We start from the raw sequence: 20162 nt of genomic DNA, 5'->3' as shown, positions 1-20162 counted from the left end.
ATTGTCACTGCTAAGTTCACACCCCAAAATGACCTATTTCACAGAATAACTGATCAGACCTGGTTGCATCTGACTCACAATAGGACGGACAGACACAAAGATGCGTAAAATTGTATATGCAGATTCTCTGTATCTGTTATCCATGATCCATGTGACTCAGAATTAGCCCCATAGTGTACTAGGTACTGAGGATTAGTGTTTTGGAGTAGCTAAGTCACAAAGTCTGGTTTGCCAAATGGGGCTATTTGGTGCGATATGAGTATAGGTGTATATGGACACATCAGTACATCTGGAGGTTTAGACAGTCCTGTTCCATGGAGCCACCACATGTTAAGCAATTTAGAGGACTCTTGCCATCATTTTCAAATGTGTGACGAGCATGCGTACAGTATAAACATTATATTCTAAAAAACTTTTATTTATTTTACCACTTACTCTTATTGTATGGATTCTTCCTCCAACCCTGTCCCGTGCTTCCAGCACAACAACAGTTAATCCTGATTCCACCAACAATTTAGCGGCAGAAAGACCTAAAATGAGAATAGTTGTATTGTTACAGTAGGTAGGAATGGAGCATAAGCAAAAAAAAAACAAAAAACCCATTGATAATTAGTATGGCATGAAGGTTAATAAGTCAAACATAACACATTGGCCCTCATTCCGAGTTGTTCGCTCGGTAAAAATCTTCGCATCGCAGCGATTTTCCGCTTAATGCGCATGCGCAATGTCCGCACTGCGACTGTGCCAAGTAAATTTGCTATGTAGTTAGGATTTTTACTCACGGCTTTTTCATCGTTCTGGCGATCGTAATGTGATTGACAGGAAATGGGTGTTACTGGGCGGAAACAGGCCGTTTTATGGGCGTGTGGGAAAAAACGCTACCGTTTCCGGAAAAAACGCAGGAGTGGCCGGAGAAACGGGGGAGTGTCTGGGCGAACGCTGGGTGTGTTTGTGACGTCAAACCAGGAACGACAAGCACTGAACTGATCGCAGATGCCGAGTAAGTCTGAAGCTACTCAGAAACTGCTACGAGGTGTGTAATCGCAATATTGCGAATACATCGTTCGCAATTTTAAGATGCTAAGATTCACTCCCAGTAGGCGGCGGCTTAGCATGAGCAAATCTGCTAAAATTCACTTGCGAGCGAACAACTCGGAATGAGGGCCATTGTTATATAGCTTGCAATTTGTGGCAGAGAGGAGTCTCAATGCAGATCAGCTCATGGAAGAATTTGTGAATGTTGTATCTAGGAATGGAATGCTGGGGCACAAAGAACATCACACTAATTGGTCACATGACACTGCCAGTTATTTCAAGGCAAGAGCTTTTCAGTATTTAAATGGGCTGTATACAAAAGAAGTATAAGCTTCAAAAACACAAATGGAATCAAGATTTTTCAACAGTTGAAGACACAAAACACATAAAACCCAAGTAACAAAATAACTAACAAAATAGTGGAAATGAACAGGACAGCAATAAAGTGTATCCATATACGATATACCAATAAATTCAGGACAAATTGGTGGCCAATGTAAACAGTTGAGTGAATGAAGATTTGCATATAAAGTAATATTGGGCCTTCCAAAAGCTTTTGCTGATTAGGGGGTGAATGTAAAGCCTGTCAACAGCAGGCATCGGCGGGTTCTGTGCGAGTCTGCCTGATGTTTGAAAGTAGCAATCACTAAAATGACAAAACTAGGTTGGTTTTGTCTTTCTAATGATTGCTACATTGGTGGTTGAATAAATAAGGTAATAAATATTCAAATATAATATAATCAATAGTATGGTCTTAGAACAGATCTTTTTCCACATAGTCCCCATACTTGTCTAAGCATTTGTTTCAAGGTACACCATTTGCTTCAAGGTACACCAAGACATCTACACTGGCATAGAAGAAATCAGTGTCAAGCTCCTGAAGCCAGGGCATGACGTTTGCTGAACTTCACTGTCTCTGGTGTAACATGATGCACCCATGTTTCACTGCCTGTAGCAATATGCTGCAGGAACTTCACTCCCTCTTCATGATACTCTGTCAAGTGTACAAGAGAAAATCCCATATTATTGGTTTTGTGAACCTCTGTGAGTTGCTTTGGTACCCAGCGTGAACACTTTTTCCTGTACCCCAACTGCTCATAAATGATTTTATGCACAGTACCCACAGAGATGTGTCTGTCCCCCTGAACCAGACCTTCAATGCAGTAACAATTGTCATCTGTGGTGGACGTGCTTGGCCGGCCGGATCGCTGCTCATCTTGAACGTCTGTCATGTCATTATCAAGCCAAACCTACAGATGTGTCTACATACTCCTCTCCTATATCCTGCCATGTATGGCACGGCTTGGCATGCCATAGTCTCAGAAAGTTAGCCATGCTTTGTGATTTTTCTTAATTTGCTTCTTTAATATGCTACTTTATGCATATTCTATTATGGCAGACATATTTTAAAATAAATCCATATGCTGCTAGAAAAGGTGTATGTGGACACATCTGTATTTCCCTGGCATGATTTTATCACCGTACACCTCGACAAGCTGACAATGAATTTCAGCAGCTGATGTGCCCTCTAGACACAAAAATCTGATAACACTATGGGGGTGATTCCGAGTTGTTCGCTCGCTAGCTGCTTTTAGAAGCATTGCACACGCTAAGCCGCCGCCCTCTGGGAGTGTATCTTAGCTTAGCAGAATTGCGAACGAAAGATTAGCAGAATTGCGAAAATAAATTTCTTAGCAGTTTCTGAGTAGCTCGAGACTTACTCACAAATAGCGATCAGTTCAGTCAGTTTCGTTCCTGGTTTGACGTCACACACACGCCCAGCGTTCGGCCAGCCACTTCCCCGTTTCTCCAGACACTCCCGCGTTTTTCCCTGGCACGCCTGCGTTTTTCCGCACACTCCCAGAAAACGGCCAGTTTCCGCCCAGAAACACCCACTTCCTGTCAATCACACTATGATCACTTCAACGATGAAAAATCTTCGTTCGGGCGTGAGTAAATCTACTAAGTTTTGTGTTAAAATACTAACCGCATGCGCACTGCGAACCATGCGCATGCGCATTTTTGCCTTAATCGCTCCGTTGCGAAAATCGTCAACGAGCGAACAACTCGGAATGACCCCCTATGTACCTTAATGTTTGACCATGTTTCCGCCAGCCCCACCATCTTACAACTTATGTTGGGCCAGTATGACTGATATGAGGCGCAGTCTAATGGCTGTGAGGGGAAGCAGTGGTGTACCTGCTCTGGCCTTGTGGGAATTAGAATGAAATAGAAAACATTGCACACTTACTTATTGAACCACCTTTGTACTTTAATACATCACGCAGACTCGCACGGAGACTGCCGATGCCTGCAGGTCACAGGCTATTACATTTACCCCTATGTCTGTCTCTCACAATTTCATACAAATATTAGGATAGACAAAGTGGTTTGTAACAGGAAATGGTTAACTGTCATGATTGGTCTATAATGGAGGCCAGTCCACACAATGAAAACCTTACCAGGATTGGTTTATTCCCCAGGCAGAATGAGTTGCAGTGTAATAATAAGAATTTACTTACCGATAATTCTATTTCTCGGAGTCCGTAGTGGATGCTGGGGTTCCTGAAAGGACCATGGGGAATAGCGGCTCCGCAGGAGACAGGGCACAAAAAAGTAAAGCTTTTACCAGATCAGGTGGTGTGCACTGGCTCCTCCCCCTATGACCCTCCTCCAGACTCCAGTTAGGTACTGTGCCCGGACGAGCGTACACAATAAGGGAGGCAATTTGAATCCCGGGTAAGACTCATACCAGCCACACCAATCACACCGTACAACTTGTGATCTAAACCCAGTTAACAGTATGATAACAGCGGAGCCTCTGAAAGATGGCTTCCTTCAACAATAACCCGAATTAGTTAACAATAACTATGTACAATTATTGCAGATAATCCGCACTTGGGATGGGCGCCCAGCATCCACTACGGACTCCGAGAAATAGAATTATCGGTAAGTAAATTCTTATTTTCTCTATCGTCCTAAGTGGATGCTGGGGTTCCTGAAAGGACCATGGGGATTATACCAAAGCTCCCAAACGGGCGGGAGAGTGCGGATGACTCTGCAGCACCGAATGAGAGAATTCCAAGTCCTCTTTTGCCAGGGTATCAAATTTGTAGAATTTTACAAACGTGTTTTCCCCCGACCACGTAGCTGCTCGGCAGAATTGTAATGCCGAGACCCCTCGGGCAGCCGCCCAAGATGAGCCCACCTTCCTTGTGGAATGGGCCTTAACAGATTTAGGCTGTGGCAGGCCTGCCACAGAATGAGCAAGTTGAATTGTGTTACAAATCCAACGAGCAATCGTCTGCTTATAAGCAGGGGCACCCAACTTGTTGGGTGCATATAGTATCAACAGCGAGTCAGATTTTCTGACTTCAGCCGTCCTTGAAATGTATATTTTTAAGGCTCTGACAACGTCCAACAACTTGGAGTCCTCCAAGTCGCCAGTGGCCGCAGGCACCACAATAGGTTGGTTCAGGTGAAACGCTGATACCACCTTAGGGAGAAAATGCGGACGAGTCCTCAGTTCTGCCCTATCCGAATGGAAGATTAGATAAGGGCTTTTATAAGATAAAGCCGCCAATTCAGATACTCTCCTGGCGGAAGCCAGGGCCAGTAACATAGTCACTTTCCATGTGAGATATTTAAAATCCACCTTTTTCAATGGTTCAAACCAATGGGATTTGAGGAAATCTAAACCTACATTTAGATCCCACGGTGCCACCGGAGGCAACACAGGAGGCTGTATATGCAGTACTCCTTTAACAAAAGTCTGTACCTCAGGAACTGAGGCCAATTCTTTTTGGAAGAATATTGACAGGGCCGAAATTTGAACCTTAATAGATCTCAATTTGAGACCCATAGACAATCCTGATTGTAGGAAATGTAGGAAACGACCCAGTTGAAATTCCTCCGTCGGAACACTCCGATCCTCGCACCACGCGACATATTTTCGCCAAATGCGGTGATAATGTTTCGCGGTGACTTCCTTCCTTGCCTTAATCAAGGTAGGAATGACTTCTTCTGGAATGCCTTTCCCTTTTAGGATCTGGCGTTCAACCGCCATGCCGTCAAACGCAGCCGCGGTAAGTCTTGAAAAAGACAGGGACCCTGTTGTAGCAGGTCCCTTCTCAGAAGTAGAGGGCACGGGTCGTCCGTGACCAACTCTTGAAGTTCCGGGTACCAAGTCCTTCTTGGCCAATCCGGAGCCACTAGTATTGTTCTTACTCCTCTTCACCGTATAATCTTCAATACCTTTGGTATGAGAGGCAGAGGAGGAAACACATATACTGATTTGTACACCCAAGGTGTTACCAATGCGTCCACAGCTATTGCCTGTGGATCTCTTGACCTGGCGCAATACTTGTCCAGTTTCTTGTTGAGGCGAGACGCCATCATGTCTACCATTGGTCTTTCCCAACAGTTTATTAGCATGTGGAAGACTTCTGGATGAAGACCCCACTCTCCCGGGTGAATATCGTGTCTGCTGAGGAAGTCTGCTTCCCAGTTGTCCACGCCCGGGAAGAACACTGCTGACAGTGCTATTACGTGATTCTCCGCCCAGCGAAGAATCTTGGCAGCTTCTGCCATTGCACTCCTGCTTCTTGTGCCGCCCTGTCTGTTTACATGGGCGACCGCCGTGATGTTGTCCGACTGAATCAACACCGGTTTTCCTTGCAGGAGTGGTTCCGCCTGGCTTAGAGCATTTTAGATTGCTCTTAGTACCAGAATGTTTATGTGAAGAGACTTTTCCAGGTTCGTCCATACCCCCTGGAAGTTTCTTCCTTGTGTGACTGCTCCCCAGCCTCTCAGGCTGGCGTCCGTGGTCACCAGGATCAAATCCTGTATGCCGAATCTGCGGCCCTCCAATAGATGAGCCTTTTGCAACCACCACAGAAGATATACCCTTGTCCTTGGCGACAGGGTTATTCGCAGGTGCATCTGAGGATGCGACCCTGACCATTTGTCCAACAGATCCCTTTGGAAAATTCTTGCATGGAATCTGTCGAATGGAATTGCTTCGTAAAAAGCCACCATTTTTCCCAGGACTCTTGTGCATTGATGTACAGACACCTTTCCTGGTTTTAGGAGGTTCCTGACAGGTCGGATAACTCCTTGGCTTTTTCCTCGGGAAGAAAAACCTTTTTCTGAACCGTGTCCAGAATCATCCCTAGGAACAGCAGACGTATCGTCGGAAAACAGCTGCGATTCTTGGAATATTTAGAATCCAGTCGTGCCGTCGAAGAACTACTTTAGATAGTGCTCTTCCGACCTCCAACTGTTCTCTGGAACTTGCCCTTTTTAGGTCGTGCAAGTAAGGGATAATTTAGATGCCTTTTTTCTTTGAAGAAACATCTTTTCGGCCATTACCTTGGTAAAAAGGCCCGGGGTGCCGTGGATAATTCAAACGGCATCGTCTGAAACTGATATTGACAGTTCTGTACCACGAACCAGAGGTACCCTTGATGAGAAGGACAAAATTTGGACATGGAGGTAATCCTTGATGTCCAGGGACACCATATAGTCCCCCTTTTTTCCGGTTCGCTATCACTGCTCTGAGTGACTTTATCTCGATTTGAACCTTTTATGTAAGTGTTCAAAACATTTTAGATTTAGACTATGTGTCACCAAGCCGTCTGGCTTCAGTACCACCATATAGTGTGGAAAAATAATACCCTTTTCCTTGTCGTAGGAGGGGTACTTTGATTATCACCTGCTGGATATACAGCTTGTGAATTGTTTCCAATGCTGCCTCCCTGTCGGAGGGAGCCGTTGGTAAAGCAGACTTCAGGAACCTGCGAGGAGAAGATGTCTCGACTCTCCAATCTTTACCCCTGGGATAATACTCGTACGATCTAGGGGTCAACTTGCGAGTGATCCCACTGCGCCCTGAGACTCTTGAGACTACCCCCCCACCTTGAGTCCGCTTGCACGGCCCCAGCGTCATGCTGAGGACTTGGCAGACGCGGTGGAGGGCTTCTTTTCCTGGGAAAGGGCTGCCTGCTGCAGTCTACTTCCCTTACCTCTATGTCTGGGCAGATATGACTGGCCTTTTGCCTGCATGCCCTCATGGGAAAGGAAAGATTGAGGCTGAAAAGACGGTGTCTTTTTTAGCTGAGATGTAACTTGGGGTAAAAAAGGTTGGATTTCCCAGCTGTTGCTGTGGTCCCCAGGTCCGATGGACCGACCCCCAAATAACTCCTTCCCTTTATACAGCAATACTTCCATCTGCCGTATGGGATCTGTATCACCTGACCACTGTCGTGTCCCTGACATCTTCTGGGAGATATGGACAACGCACTTATCTTGATGCCAGAGAGCAAATATCCCTCTGTGCATCTCACATACATATATATAGAATGCATCCTATTAAATGCTCTACATGAATAAAATATTTTCAGTCAGGGAATCCGACCAAGCCAACCCAGCACTGCATCTCCAGGCTGATGGCGATCGCTGGTCGCAGTATAACCACCGTATGTGTGTATATACTTTTTAGGATATTTTTCCAGCTTCCTATCAGCTGGCTCCTTGAGGGCGGCCGTATCTGGAGACGGTAACGCCACTTGATAAGCGTGTGAGCGCCTTATCACCCTAAGGGGTGTTTCCCAACGTACCCTAATTTCTGGCGGGAAAGGGTATAACGCCAATATTTGCTATCGGGGTAACCCTACGCATCCTCACACACTTCATTTTATTTTATCTGATTCAGGAAAAACTACAGGTAGTTTTTTCACTCCCACATAATACCCTTTCTTGTGGTACTTGTAGTATCAGAAACACGTAACACCTCCTTCATTGCCCTTAACGTGTGGCCCTAATGAGAAATACGTTTGTTTATTCACCGTCGACACTGTATTCAGTGTCCGTGTCTGTGTCTGTGTCGACCGACTGAGGTAAATGGGCGTTTTTTAAAAAACCCCTGACGGTGTTTCTGAGACGCCTGGACCGGTCCTAATAGATTGTCGGCCGTCTCATGTCGTCAACCGACCTTGCAGCGTGTTGACATTCTCACGTAATTCTCTAAATAAGCCATCCATTCCGGTGTCGACTCCCTAGAGAGTGACATCACCATTACAGGCAATTTCTCCGCCTCCTCACCAACATCGTCCTCATACATGTCGACACACACGTACCGACACACAGCACACACACCGGGAATGCTCTGACAGAGGACAGGACCCACTAGCCCTTTGGGGAGACAGAGGGAGAGTCTGCCAGCACACACCAAAAACGCTATAATTATATAGGGACAACCTTATATAAGTGTTTCTCCCTTATAGCATCTTTTATATATATACAATATCGCCAAAATCAGTGCCCCCCCTCTCTGTTTTAACCCTGTTTCTGTAGTGCAGTGCAGGGGAGAGCCTGGGAGCCTTCTCTCCAGCTTTTCTGTGAGAGAAAATGGCGCTGTGTGCTGAGGAGATAGGCCCCGCCCCTTTTTCGGCGGGCTCGTCTCCCGCTATTTTTGAAGTTAGGCAGGGGTTAAATATCTCCATATAGCCTCTGTGGGCTATATGTGAGGTATTTTTTGCCTCTAATAAGGTTTTTATTTGCCTCTCAGAGCGCCCCCCCCAGCGCTCTGCACCCTCAGTGACTGTTGTGTGAAGTGTGCTGAGAGGAAAATGGCGCACAGCTGCAGTGCTGTGCGCTACCTTTATGAAGACTCAGGAGTCTTCAGCCGCCGATTTTGGACCTCTTCTCTCTTCAGCGTCTGCAAGGGGGCCGGCGGCGCGGCTCCGGTGACCATCCAGGCTGTACCTGTGATCGTCCCTCTGGAGCTAGTGTCCAGTAGCCAAGCAGCAAATCCACTCTGCACGCAGGTGAGTTCACTACTTCTCCCCTAAGTCCCTCGTTGCAGTGATCCTGTTGCCAGCAGGACTCACTGTAAAGTAAAAAACCTAAGCTAAACTTTCTCTAAGCAGCTCTTTAGGAGAGCCACCTAGATTGCACCCTTCTCGTTCGGGCACAAAATCTAACTGGAGTCTGGAGGAGGGTCATAGGGGGAGGAGCCAGTGCACACCACCTGATCTGGTAAAAGCTTTACTTTTTTGTGCCCTGTCTCCTGCGGAGCCGCTATTCCCCATGGTCCTTTCAGGAACCCCAGCATCCACTTAGGACGATAGAGAAACATTGTTAATCCAGTAGGTACACAATGTAGCAGGTTCCAGTGTCGGACTGGAGCATGAAGGGCCCACCGGGGGTATGCAGTGGTAGGGGGCCCCTCCAAAGGGGGTGTGGCTAGCCAACACAGAGGTTTGGCTAACCATTATAGAGTACCTGGTCTAGACTCCTTGATAATTTATATAGTAATTAATGCTAGTGCATGCATCATAATGTGCCAGATTAATGACAGCAATGTACTGTAGAGAATACATCATAATTCTGTGCAGTATAAGGTAACATATGTATAATATATAATTCAAGTGCACAGCTAGAACCTGATCCCTAGAGAAGGAGGGCCCCCAGGCAGTGGGGCCTACCGGTGGTTTCCCCTGTACCCGTGTGGGCCAGTCCGAGCCTGGCAGGTTCTACAGATCTAACCAGGAAAGTGTGGGGTTAACGCAAGTTGTTTACCATAAGGTTACTCAGGATGTCTGGTGAAATCACACTGCTGGTGCCAGTGAAGCTGACACTCCCCTATTTTCTGGATCGCTGCCCGTTACCATCCCCAAACACCAGTAGCATGTCAATCATACTGTGGCTTTTGGGGCACACGTGCAAATCTTATAGCATTCAAAATGAGCGTTTTATTTAACATACACCTCTGAATCAGGCCGAGTTCTCAGATCCCTCAATATTATAGGACTGAGTGATCACTGGTCTCATATTAAGGATGATATGAGATGGTGCCTTGCAGAGTTGAATATCTTCTGCTCAGAAAACAACTGAAAGTCCATATTTATTAAGTACTAAAGGAGGTAATTACAATAAACAGAGACATCAGACACCTTTCCATTAAGAAATCCCTCTCTGCATATTAGCTTCTATTTTATGGGTTGTTTTTTTTGCAGATGAAGACATTATTTACATCAAAGTGGAGTCTACTGTATCCGCCAGCAACTAAAAAGACTCATTAGTGCAGTCCCATAGAGGCTCACTAAATTTACTTTGATACCTTTATTGGCAGTCATGTCAGTAGATATGGTTTGAGCCCCACCGAACATATCTCTTGCAAAATGCCTCATTAGTAGTGATATTGTACTAATCTTGGTTGTGTATATACTTATAAATAACAATTAAATGAATAGAAATATCTTTTGTATTCAGTTTCACATTACCTAATGCACTAATGGGATATGTTTTGATCTATCTTCACTTGTTAAAATGTAATGGACTCTTTAACATTCTCTCTTCCTACTCTCTAGAAATACTGCTTTATTAACAGTTCAAGAATAATTTACAAGTCTGCATAAAAGTCTTCTAAAGATGCAACAAATGTTAAAGGGACAATTCACAATTTTATTTCATTGTGCTGTTCCTTGATTACCATTTTACTTTATGTTACCTTACTTAAACTATGAATACTTTTTGATTGCAGTAGAAGTATTGACAATCACAATTCCCTATCTAAAATCAATAAACAGTAATAGAAATAGATGACATGGGCTGTTTTCCACTAAAATAGTTGGAATCAACTACGGGGACAACATGCGAAAGAGGAAGCTGGCACCAGTATTGCTTGTTGCCCTAAAATAGAGGAACCATCTGGGATGTTGTGGGAGGGGGGCGCCCTCGCGGCCGGTCTTGCCTTGCTACGATATATGTAACATACTATGCCAATTCTGCTATGCTTATGAGTTTAAGGAAACTGTTATGTATAGGATATGTTGAACTAGTACACCATTGCTCTGTGATTATATGTTCTACGAGAAATAATATCTATTAGATGCATTATATGCTGTATACATGTACTGCTGTCTCTACACATGTTGTGTGTGGATAATGTATGTGAGTTGTTTGTGTGAAATGTTAAAGCAAAACTGAAAAACTTCAATAAAAAACATTGAATAAAAAAAAAATAGAGGAACCATCTATGCGATGTCCCCCTGTCACAATGTGAGCAAGGCCCAGCCTTATCAACATTGGGCTGAAGCTTTTATGTAATTCTTGTCATCTTTGAGAGTGGGAATCATTATTTTTGTGAGTCCACGCAATAAGGCTTCGGTGCCACTTTAACATAGGCATCCCATACACAACCAATACAGGTTATCTAATGCTGGGGTTGGTTATACATTTTAGGAAGACATGGGGGTAAATTTACTAAGATGGGAGTTCTATTTAATATGGGATGTTGCCCATAGCAACCAATCAGATTCCAGGTATTATCTTCTAGAAGGTGCTAGATAAATGAGAAGTAGAGTCTGATTGGTTGCTACGGGCAACATCCCATCTTGAATAGAACTCCCATCTTAGTACATTGACCCCATGGTGTCCATTATTATTTATTGTTTTGTGAATCACATTATGATGAATCAGATTTATTTATTTCATATACATGAATGGCAGAATGACGTGACAGGTGTAACTTTCTACATTTGTACTTTACTTAGTCACATGGTTATTTATTTGGGACAAATATGCTATTCCATCTTCTTTCTTTCATAACTGTCATATCTGTCAATCCAGGGAAAAGCTAGACAAAACAACCTGTGAGCTACAGTACCAAATTAACTTTACAAAAGAAGAGAAAATGTCGTCTTGACCTCATATTTCTAAGTGTCATTTATACATACTGATACTACTGTATGTTTAAATGAATTAATGGAATTCCACAGCGACTTCACTTAATCTGATTCAAATGTTAGTCAACAATGCTCATATATCCTATTAATACAATGTTGTAGATAAGTTCTATACATTTTCATAACTTTATTATTGTCACAAGATGAGCTGGGTCTGGGTGTTGCTGGATCAGAGCTTGAAACTGTTGGTGGCACTGTAGGCCTAAAGCTTGATGGTTGAATGAAGTTTCTGCACATGTGCAGGAGTCAAGAATTCTGGGTAGTGCGTAGATGAGTGGGAGAGTCTCTAGGCTAGACACTGATAAGATCTAAGAGACAGGGTAGTCAGCTACTGGTAAGATTGGAGTTTAATACAGAGCTGGAACTGTAGTGATGAGATCTGGAATCCAGTGAGGCTTTGACAGAGAACAAGGCAGATACTGGCGAGGCTTTGTCTGGACACCAGACTGGTACCATTAAGACTTAGCTGGACACCAGTCTGGGACTGGTGAGGCTTTGACTGGACACCAAGCTTATACTGGTGAAGCTTTGACTAGACACTGGGCTGGTACCGGTGTAGCTTTGGACACTGAGCTGGTACTGGTGAGACTTTGTACTCAAAACCAGGCTGAAACAGATGAGTCTTGGAATGGACACTGAGCTGGTACTGGTGAAGCTTTGACTGGACACAGGGCGAGTGCCAATTAGACTTGGACTGAACACCAGGCTGGTACTGGTGAAGATTTGACTGGGCACTGGGCTGGTACCGGTGAAGTGTTATGAGGACATAGTACTGGTGGAGCTTTGACTGGATAGTGGGCTGGTACCGGTGAGATGTTGTCTGGACACTGGACTGGTACTGACAAAGCTTTCTTGTATCCATGGATAGGATCACTGTGGATTCACACAGAGGAGCACAGTTACACGAGTCACACTGGAAGCAGTGGGACTTATTGCACTGGCGTCTTGCTGGCTCAATAAAGGTCTCCTTTTATAGGATCTCCTGGAGACGGATTGGCCAGGAGTGCAGGAACTGGTTTCCTATTGGCAGGACTTTGGTCAGATCTGGCCAAACCTGGTGACACCCATGCTCTGGAACCTTCTTGTGGGATGCTGGTACTCTCCACACCTGCAGCCCTCTGACACTGGCCTGGAACCAAAAGCAGAAGTAGCAGCCAACTGGGACATGGGAGACAAGAACCTCGCAGCTGCCACAGCAGCAGATGAGATCTGAGTCTGAGGTCTCCAGACATTGAGAAAATGATCTACATGTGTATGTCACTATGTAAATAAGCCCCTACGACAGAATGTTAATTCCCTGCACACCTGCTTTCTATTAAGTCTAGTGGGCCAGACTCCACGTGTCGTGATTTGCTGGTGCTCTCTGCACGCTCTTTTGCCACCGCTAAGGGCAGGCTTTGTCTATGCAGGCAAGAGTGAGGAGAACCTACAGTAGCTAGACTTTGTATATGGGGCAGTGAGCTCCAGATAAGTTAGGTGGTAATGTGTACCTTAAAGAAGTCCCCACCAAAACATGTAGTTAACTACAGTTAAACCAACAGAGTTAATAAAACAATAGCAATATGAATAATACATTTATAACTAGTACTACACTAATAAAATTTCTAAAAATGGTTCAATGATGTCTAAATCAATTTAGGAGAAGTCACTTTAGAATTAACTACTAACACAGGTAGTCAAGTTATATGGACCTCAGTAAAGTAATATCTGTGACAGTCTACAGTGGAGTTACCCTCTATTGCCTGGCTCTATAGCAATATCTGTATGGTGGATCTGCAATGCTGGTCCATTGGTACAAGGCTCCCACTCTGTTGTTCTGAGCATACCCAGGGACTAATGCATGCATGATGAAGCTCTGTTTGGGATTTCACTTTTGGAAAAGCAAAGCAGGAACCTCTGAAACATTGACTGGTCGTCCCTTGCCTCCAAGCCCCACAGCTGCTGCAACGGAAAGTTCTGCTGCTGATAGCAGAAGAACTTTACCCAAAACTACATTTTCTAATGTCTGTGGAGTTATCCGTTAATCTCCTGGTAAATACTTAAATGAAAGCAAAACATAAGATTACGTATACTGTATGTTGCCCTGTTACAGTATATCATTTTCTATCAGAAAAATACATTAGTAAAAGCAACTGCAACCTGAATTTATTAACTTCTTTCAGTGTGATATCAAATTGAAGAAGATTTTTGAGCAAGGAAGAAATTATTCTTTCAAATAAATATATAAATGCTACAACTATATAAAAAGTTTTTGTTATTAGTAAATGGTAATTTCACACAGAAATTCCATTCAGTTCAATCCTCGCCACTCAAAACATTCAACATATGGTGCTGCTGAAAAATGTCTATTTGTTTTAAGTTCATCACAGAACAGTAACTGGGAGGCCAGTTAATGTAAACAATTAACCTTTTTTTTTCAAATAAAACTGCATTCAAGGCGATTTACTTTAAAAATACACAGGACAGTGCAAAATTCCATTTCCTGTAAAAGAAACGGAAAAAAAAAAAAAACACCTCTCAAGCGACTATATAATAATCAAAGATGCTCAATTACATAATTGCAGAGAAAAATAAATGTTGTTGTATTAGATGACAAATACGTCTATGTACACATTAGAATGATGTCAGCATGATGTGACATCGCTTGCAACGGGACCCTATTCTGCACATGCGCAGAGGGGGTCAACTCGAACATCGGGGAAATGCAGTAAGGATTGCATCAGTGATCCTTACTGAATTAGCCCCAGTGTCCAATAGGATCAGATACAGATTAAAAAGATGAGACGGCATTGATTTGACATGCTTTGACATTATTAGCCTTGACCCTTTGTATGAATCAATCGATCAATCAATAAATTCAGGAGAAGCATAAGAGGTTTCAATTTTGCAAAATTGCTGATTTACTACAATTTTGCGAACATGTTTTGCCTCTAATAAAATTATTTTTAGAAACAGCTGGTAAAATCACCAAAATCATGAATTTGCAAAATTGGAACATATCCCCCAGTGTGTGCAAAAGTTGTCATTCATACTCCCACCTCAGTTATAGAAATACTTCCCTCTGTCTTAAGACCTATTAGTTGGCATTAATGGTGCCCACATTAATGGTGCTAGGTGCGATTAGAGCTATACAGGTTGAGTATCCCTTATCCAGAATTCAAAGTCCCACATTTTTGGGTCGCCTACTGAGATAATGACATATATATTATATATTATGTGTATATATAGATGTATAATCAATTTGACTCATTACAAGCCGCTGGCCATTGCGCCCCCAGGGCAACTGTGCTGTGTGCCAGGCACACCTGGCACACACATAGTTACGCGCTGGTATGCGATGTAGTTTAGAAATACTTGTCTGCACATACTATTTTGCCTTGTGACACTGACTACATAGGAGCGCGCATCGCAAGGGACAATACACATGGTGCGATTTGAACTAGACGCGATGCTATTTGAACTAAAAAGATCAAATAGCATGCAAGAATTGCACCGTGTGCGGACACCATTAGTTACATAACATGTCTGTAACTGTTTACATTTTTGTTTAATAATAAAATTATTTATCTTGGCTCGTCTCCAAAATAGGGTTCTTGAGATTACACAAAAATGTGAAATGTAAACCTAATGCTTTATCATTCAATGTGCATGGAGAAGAAGAACAGCGTAACCAGGGATCTTGCGCTAATCTTGCACTAATGTTATAGAGTCAATTCCAGAATGCATGAATACCTACATAGTTTTATACAGAAAATACAGTATATAAATAAATGTACACGTATGTACAATGTTAAATATGTAAACATAACACACAATTGATGTAAAGTGTGTATGAACTGCTGTGTATATAAATGTGCATAAGTGGTGAACTTTAAATGGATTGTTTATAACTGAATTCTGATTATTATCTCTGTAGTATTGAATATGATGTATATTATAATGACTATTCCCCCCTCATCATAAATTATAATGTGTTTACCCTTTCATGATTAGGAAGAGGGGTATCCTGCACCAGAACCTTTGATAGTAGATTATATCATAAGGGATTACATTTTTAATTGAATATGTTGAATCCACATCTATTATATCATATCGGTGCTACCCTCTGATCCAAAAAATAAACATAAGAAACAAATAATAGTGAACAGTTAAACTGGGTGCACTCAATCCCATACATATAGAAAATGTGTACAATTTTATATGATTTCCTTTATTTTAATTTCATAAAATAACAATACCCACGTACATGAAGTGTACTTCCGTACTGTTAATAAGATTCTGTTAATTACCCAATAGATATTACTATAATATTTAAATTACTTGGATAAACATTGTAACAGGAACTTATTAACAGTACGGAAGTACACATCATAAGTGGAATAGTATATGTACTTCAATTAGATTCTCCAAGTAATAAGGAGGTGGATCTTATCCCAAAGTTATAACAGAGATATATACAAATAATAGACGGCACACGACCTTGATTTTAATACTTTTTATTATTTTTCACATGGACAGGAATTCTTCTTGTCATTTTTTCTTCTCATCACGTTTTCTCTACCCTTTAATTGTTTTTATATATTTCGCTTTTTTGTGACCTTATCTATAGGTCATAATAATACTTAATGTGGGACAAAAAATAAAGTTTATATATCCCACGTGGGTATTGGTATCTTATGAAATTAAAATAAAGGAAATTATATAAAATTGTACACATTTTCTATATGTATGGGATTGAGTGCACCCAGTTAAACTGATCCCTACTATTTGTTTCTTACCTTTCATGATTAGACCACGTTTATTATTTTGCATTGCATTTGTTTCACTTTATGGTCAATGTAATAGGCAAAACCAGTGCTGGTGGCTGTCAATCATAAAATATGTGGACAAACAGAAGCAAATCTTGTCCCTTGCCACACATTTGAACCTAAGGATGACATATAAACACAGTTTACCTAATTTAATATTTCTTTCTAAGTTTCTCAATAAGAAACTTTTGGCCTAGGGGTGACGTGAAAAAAATTCTGATACTCTAGTGTGCCGTGATTGAAAAAAGTTTGGGAACCACTGTTCTAGACACAGAGCTAGTGTGACTCTGAAAGGACATTGGAGGTTATTCAGAGTTGTTAGGAAACCAAAGTTATCAATTGAGCAAAACCATGTTGCAGTGCAGGTGGGGCAGATGTAATATGTGCAGAGAGATTTAGATTTGGGTGGGTTATATTGTTTCTGTGCATTATAAATACTGGCTGCTTTATTTTTACACTGCAAGTTAGATTTCACTTTGAACACAACCCACCTAAATCTAAATCTCTGTGCGCATAACATCTGCTCCACCTGCAGTGCAACAAGGTTTTGACAATTGCTACCTTTTTTGGTTTGCTAACAACAAGGTGTGACAGGATTAGCTTTAGTGAAGTGGTAGGCTTTGAGAGGTATTGTGAGACTTAGGGGTCTATTTACTAAGCCTCTAAACTGGCCGGAGATAAGGTACCAGTCAGTCAGCTCAGGGCCATCTTAACGGCAGTGTAGGCCCCTGGGCACAGCAATGCATTGGGCCCCCTACCCATCCTCCAGCGGTAGGGGTGGGGGGTGCTATCAGCAGCAGCTTTGATGTCCCGTGGGTGGTAGGGGGTGTTCTATCTTCCGCTCAGCATGTAGGACCTGGAGCAGTAATTTCTGCTAATTGCTCCTTTACTGCGCAGATGGGGCGGGAGGGAGAACACTAAACTGTAGAAGAGGGCATTGGGCTGAATGAAGGGGCCCCGGTACATGACTTCCGGGGTGGTAGGGGGTGTTTAATACGCAGGGGAGGGGTGGATAGTGGAGTGGGCTTAATAATCTGCATTTTCTGGTGGGAGGGCAGCTTGCTTGACTGCAGATATCTCAAGTTCCTGAAAATATATTTCTTAGTTTTGAATGGGATAAAAAAAACTAGCGAGTCCCACCTTTCAGAAGGTTCTAGGGACTTGGGGATCAGAGGTCAGGAGCCAGAGCAATCCTCCAATGAATATATAAAACTGTATACCAGGCGCGTGGAGCTGGAGCAGGGCCCAGCTTCTGGAAGGCTGATATCTCTGGTTCTGGGCACAGTAGAGACAAGCTGCCAGCGTCCAGCAAAAGGGGAGAGTACCAGCTTTTGGATTATACCCTCAGAAAAACTCTAAGTCAGACAGAACCTGAGATATCTGGCTGGGAAGAACAATTAACAGGCTTGGATGGGGACCACTGCTTTCACGCTGGATATCTCCGGTTCCCCAGGGCCGATTTTCAAAAATCTGGTAACCCTGGAAATAGGGGACCCTCAGCTATCAGCCTAGGGCCTTTATACTCCTAGGGGCCCTTGGGCAAGAGCCCATTGAGCCCATACGAAAAGACGGCCCTGAGTCAGCTCCTAACTGCCATGTCACAGGCTGGGTTTGAAAAATGACAGTTAGGGTGAGATTCAAATGATATATCACACCCAATTTCCTTTCTAAAATGATCTCCGTTATCGCGCATATTGCGCCTATAGTAATCAGGTTTACTGTGTAAAAAGTTGGGTGCCTCGCTACTCCGGAGGTAGCGAGCTGAAAATAGGATTTTAATTACCTGAACGGTAAATCCTTTTCTGGTAGTCCGTTGAGGATGCTGGGGTCCATATTAGTACCATGGGGTATAGAGGGGTCCACCAGGAGCCATTGGCACTATAAGAGTTTAATAGTGTGTGCTGGCTCCTCCCTCTATGCCCCTCCTACCAGACTCAGTCTAGATACTGTGCCCGAGGAGACGACATACTTCGAGAGAAGGAATTACAGATAGTGACGAGATTCATACCAGCTCACACAACAGGCAAATCCGCCCAACATGCCGGAACAACTCAGCAACAGCTGAAACAGTACTGAAACAGTAAATAATGCAGAACTTACCTAGGAACCAGGCAATACTGAACAAAATCCAAAGCAGGAAAACGCATCCTCTACGGACTACGAGAAAAGGATTTACCGTTCAGGTAATTAAAATCCTATTTTCTCTTATGTCCTAGAGGATTCTGGGGTCCATATTAGTACAATGGGGATGTACCAAAGCTCCCAGTACAGGAGGGTGAGCGCGGAGGCTCATGCAACACTGCTTGACCAAACTTGAGGTCATCAGAGGCCAAAGTATCAAACCTGTAAAACTTGGCAAACGTGTTCGACCCAGACTAAGTAGCAGCTCAGCAAAGTTGTACAGCCGAGAAACCTGGGCAGCTGCTCAGGAAGAGCCCACTTTACGAGTAGAATGGGCCTTTACAGATTTTGGACACGGCAATCCTGCCGTAGAATATGCATGCTGGATGGTGAACCTGATCCAGCGTGAAATCGACTGCTTACAAGCAGGACAGCCAATTTTCTTGGGATCATAAAGGACAAACAAGGAGTCAGTCTTTCAATGACAAGCTGTCCTCTTCACATAAATCTTCAAAGCCCTCACAATATCCAGGGCCTTTGAAGCAATTGAGGAGTCAGTAGCCATTGGCACCACAATAGGCTGGTTGATATGGAAAGCCGATACAACCTTAGGCAGGAACTGTGGACGAGTCCTAAGTTCCGCCCTATCTTCATGGAAGATCAGATAGGGACTCTTCCAGGATAAAGACCCCAATTCCGACACACGTCAAGCAGAAGCTAAGGCCAACAAAGTGACCACCTTCCACGTGAGAAACTCCAGCAGAGGCTCAAACCAAGCAGATTGCAGGAACTGCAGCACCACGTCCAGATCCCAGGGAACCGTCGGCGCCACAAAGGGAGGCTGGATGTGCAGAACCCCTTTCAAAAAGGTCTGAACCTCAGGGAGGACAGCCAATTGTTTTTGGAAGATGGACAAAGCAGAGATTTGGACCTTGATGGAGCCCAATCTCAGACCCATATCCACACCTGCTTGCAGGAAAAGGAGCAAACGTCCAAGTTGAAACTCCACTGAAGGAAATTTCTTGGATTCACACCAAGAAACATATTTTTTCCAAATACGATGTTAATGTTTAGACGTTACCCCCTTTCTAGCCTGTATCAGGGTAGGAATAACCTCACTCGGGATACCTTTCCGAGCTAAGATCTGGCATTCAACCGCCATGCCGTCAAACGTAGCCGTGGTAAGTCTTGATAAGCGAACGGCCCCTGCAGTAGCAGATCCTCCCGAAGAGGTAAGGGCCTTGGATCCTCTAACAGAAGATCCAGCAGATCCGCGTACCAAGCCCTCCTTGGCCAGTCCGGAGCAATGAGGATTGCCAGAACCTTTGTTCTTCTCACCAGCTGAAGAACCTTTGGTATCAGAGGAAGTGGAGGGAACACATACACTGACTTGAACACCCACGGTGTCACCAGTGCGTCCACCGCCACTGCCTGTGGGTCTCTTGACCTG

At 43.5% G+C, this 20162-nt stretch overlaps 1 protein-coding gene across 1 annotated transcript in view; it reads right to left on the bottom strand.

Moving 5' to 3' along the window:
- Positions 1-20162, bottom strand: part of LOC135049248 (amine oxidase [flavin-containing] A-like) — a 261522-nt gene that overhangs the window by 163821 nt on the left and 77539 nt on the right. Inside the window, exon 2 of the mRNA XM_063955623.1 lies at positions 436-530. Coding sequence (XP_063811693.1) covers positions 436-530 — 95 coding nt within the window. The remainder of the gene's footprint in view (positions 1-435; positions 531-20162) is intronic.

The sequence above is a fragment of the Pseudophryne corroboree genome, chromosome 2 (assembly GCF_028390025.1).
Source record: "Pseudophryne corroboree isolate aPseCor3 chromosome 2, aPseCor3.hap2, whole genome shotgun sequence".
NCBI classification, from domain to species: Eukaryota; Metazoa; Chordata; class Amphibia; order Anura; family Myobatrachidae; genus Pseudophryne; species Pseudophryne corroboree.
The sequence above is the reverse complement of the archived record's forward strand: the minus strand, read 5'-3'. Positions and strand labels throughout refer to the sequence as shown.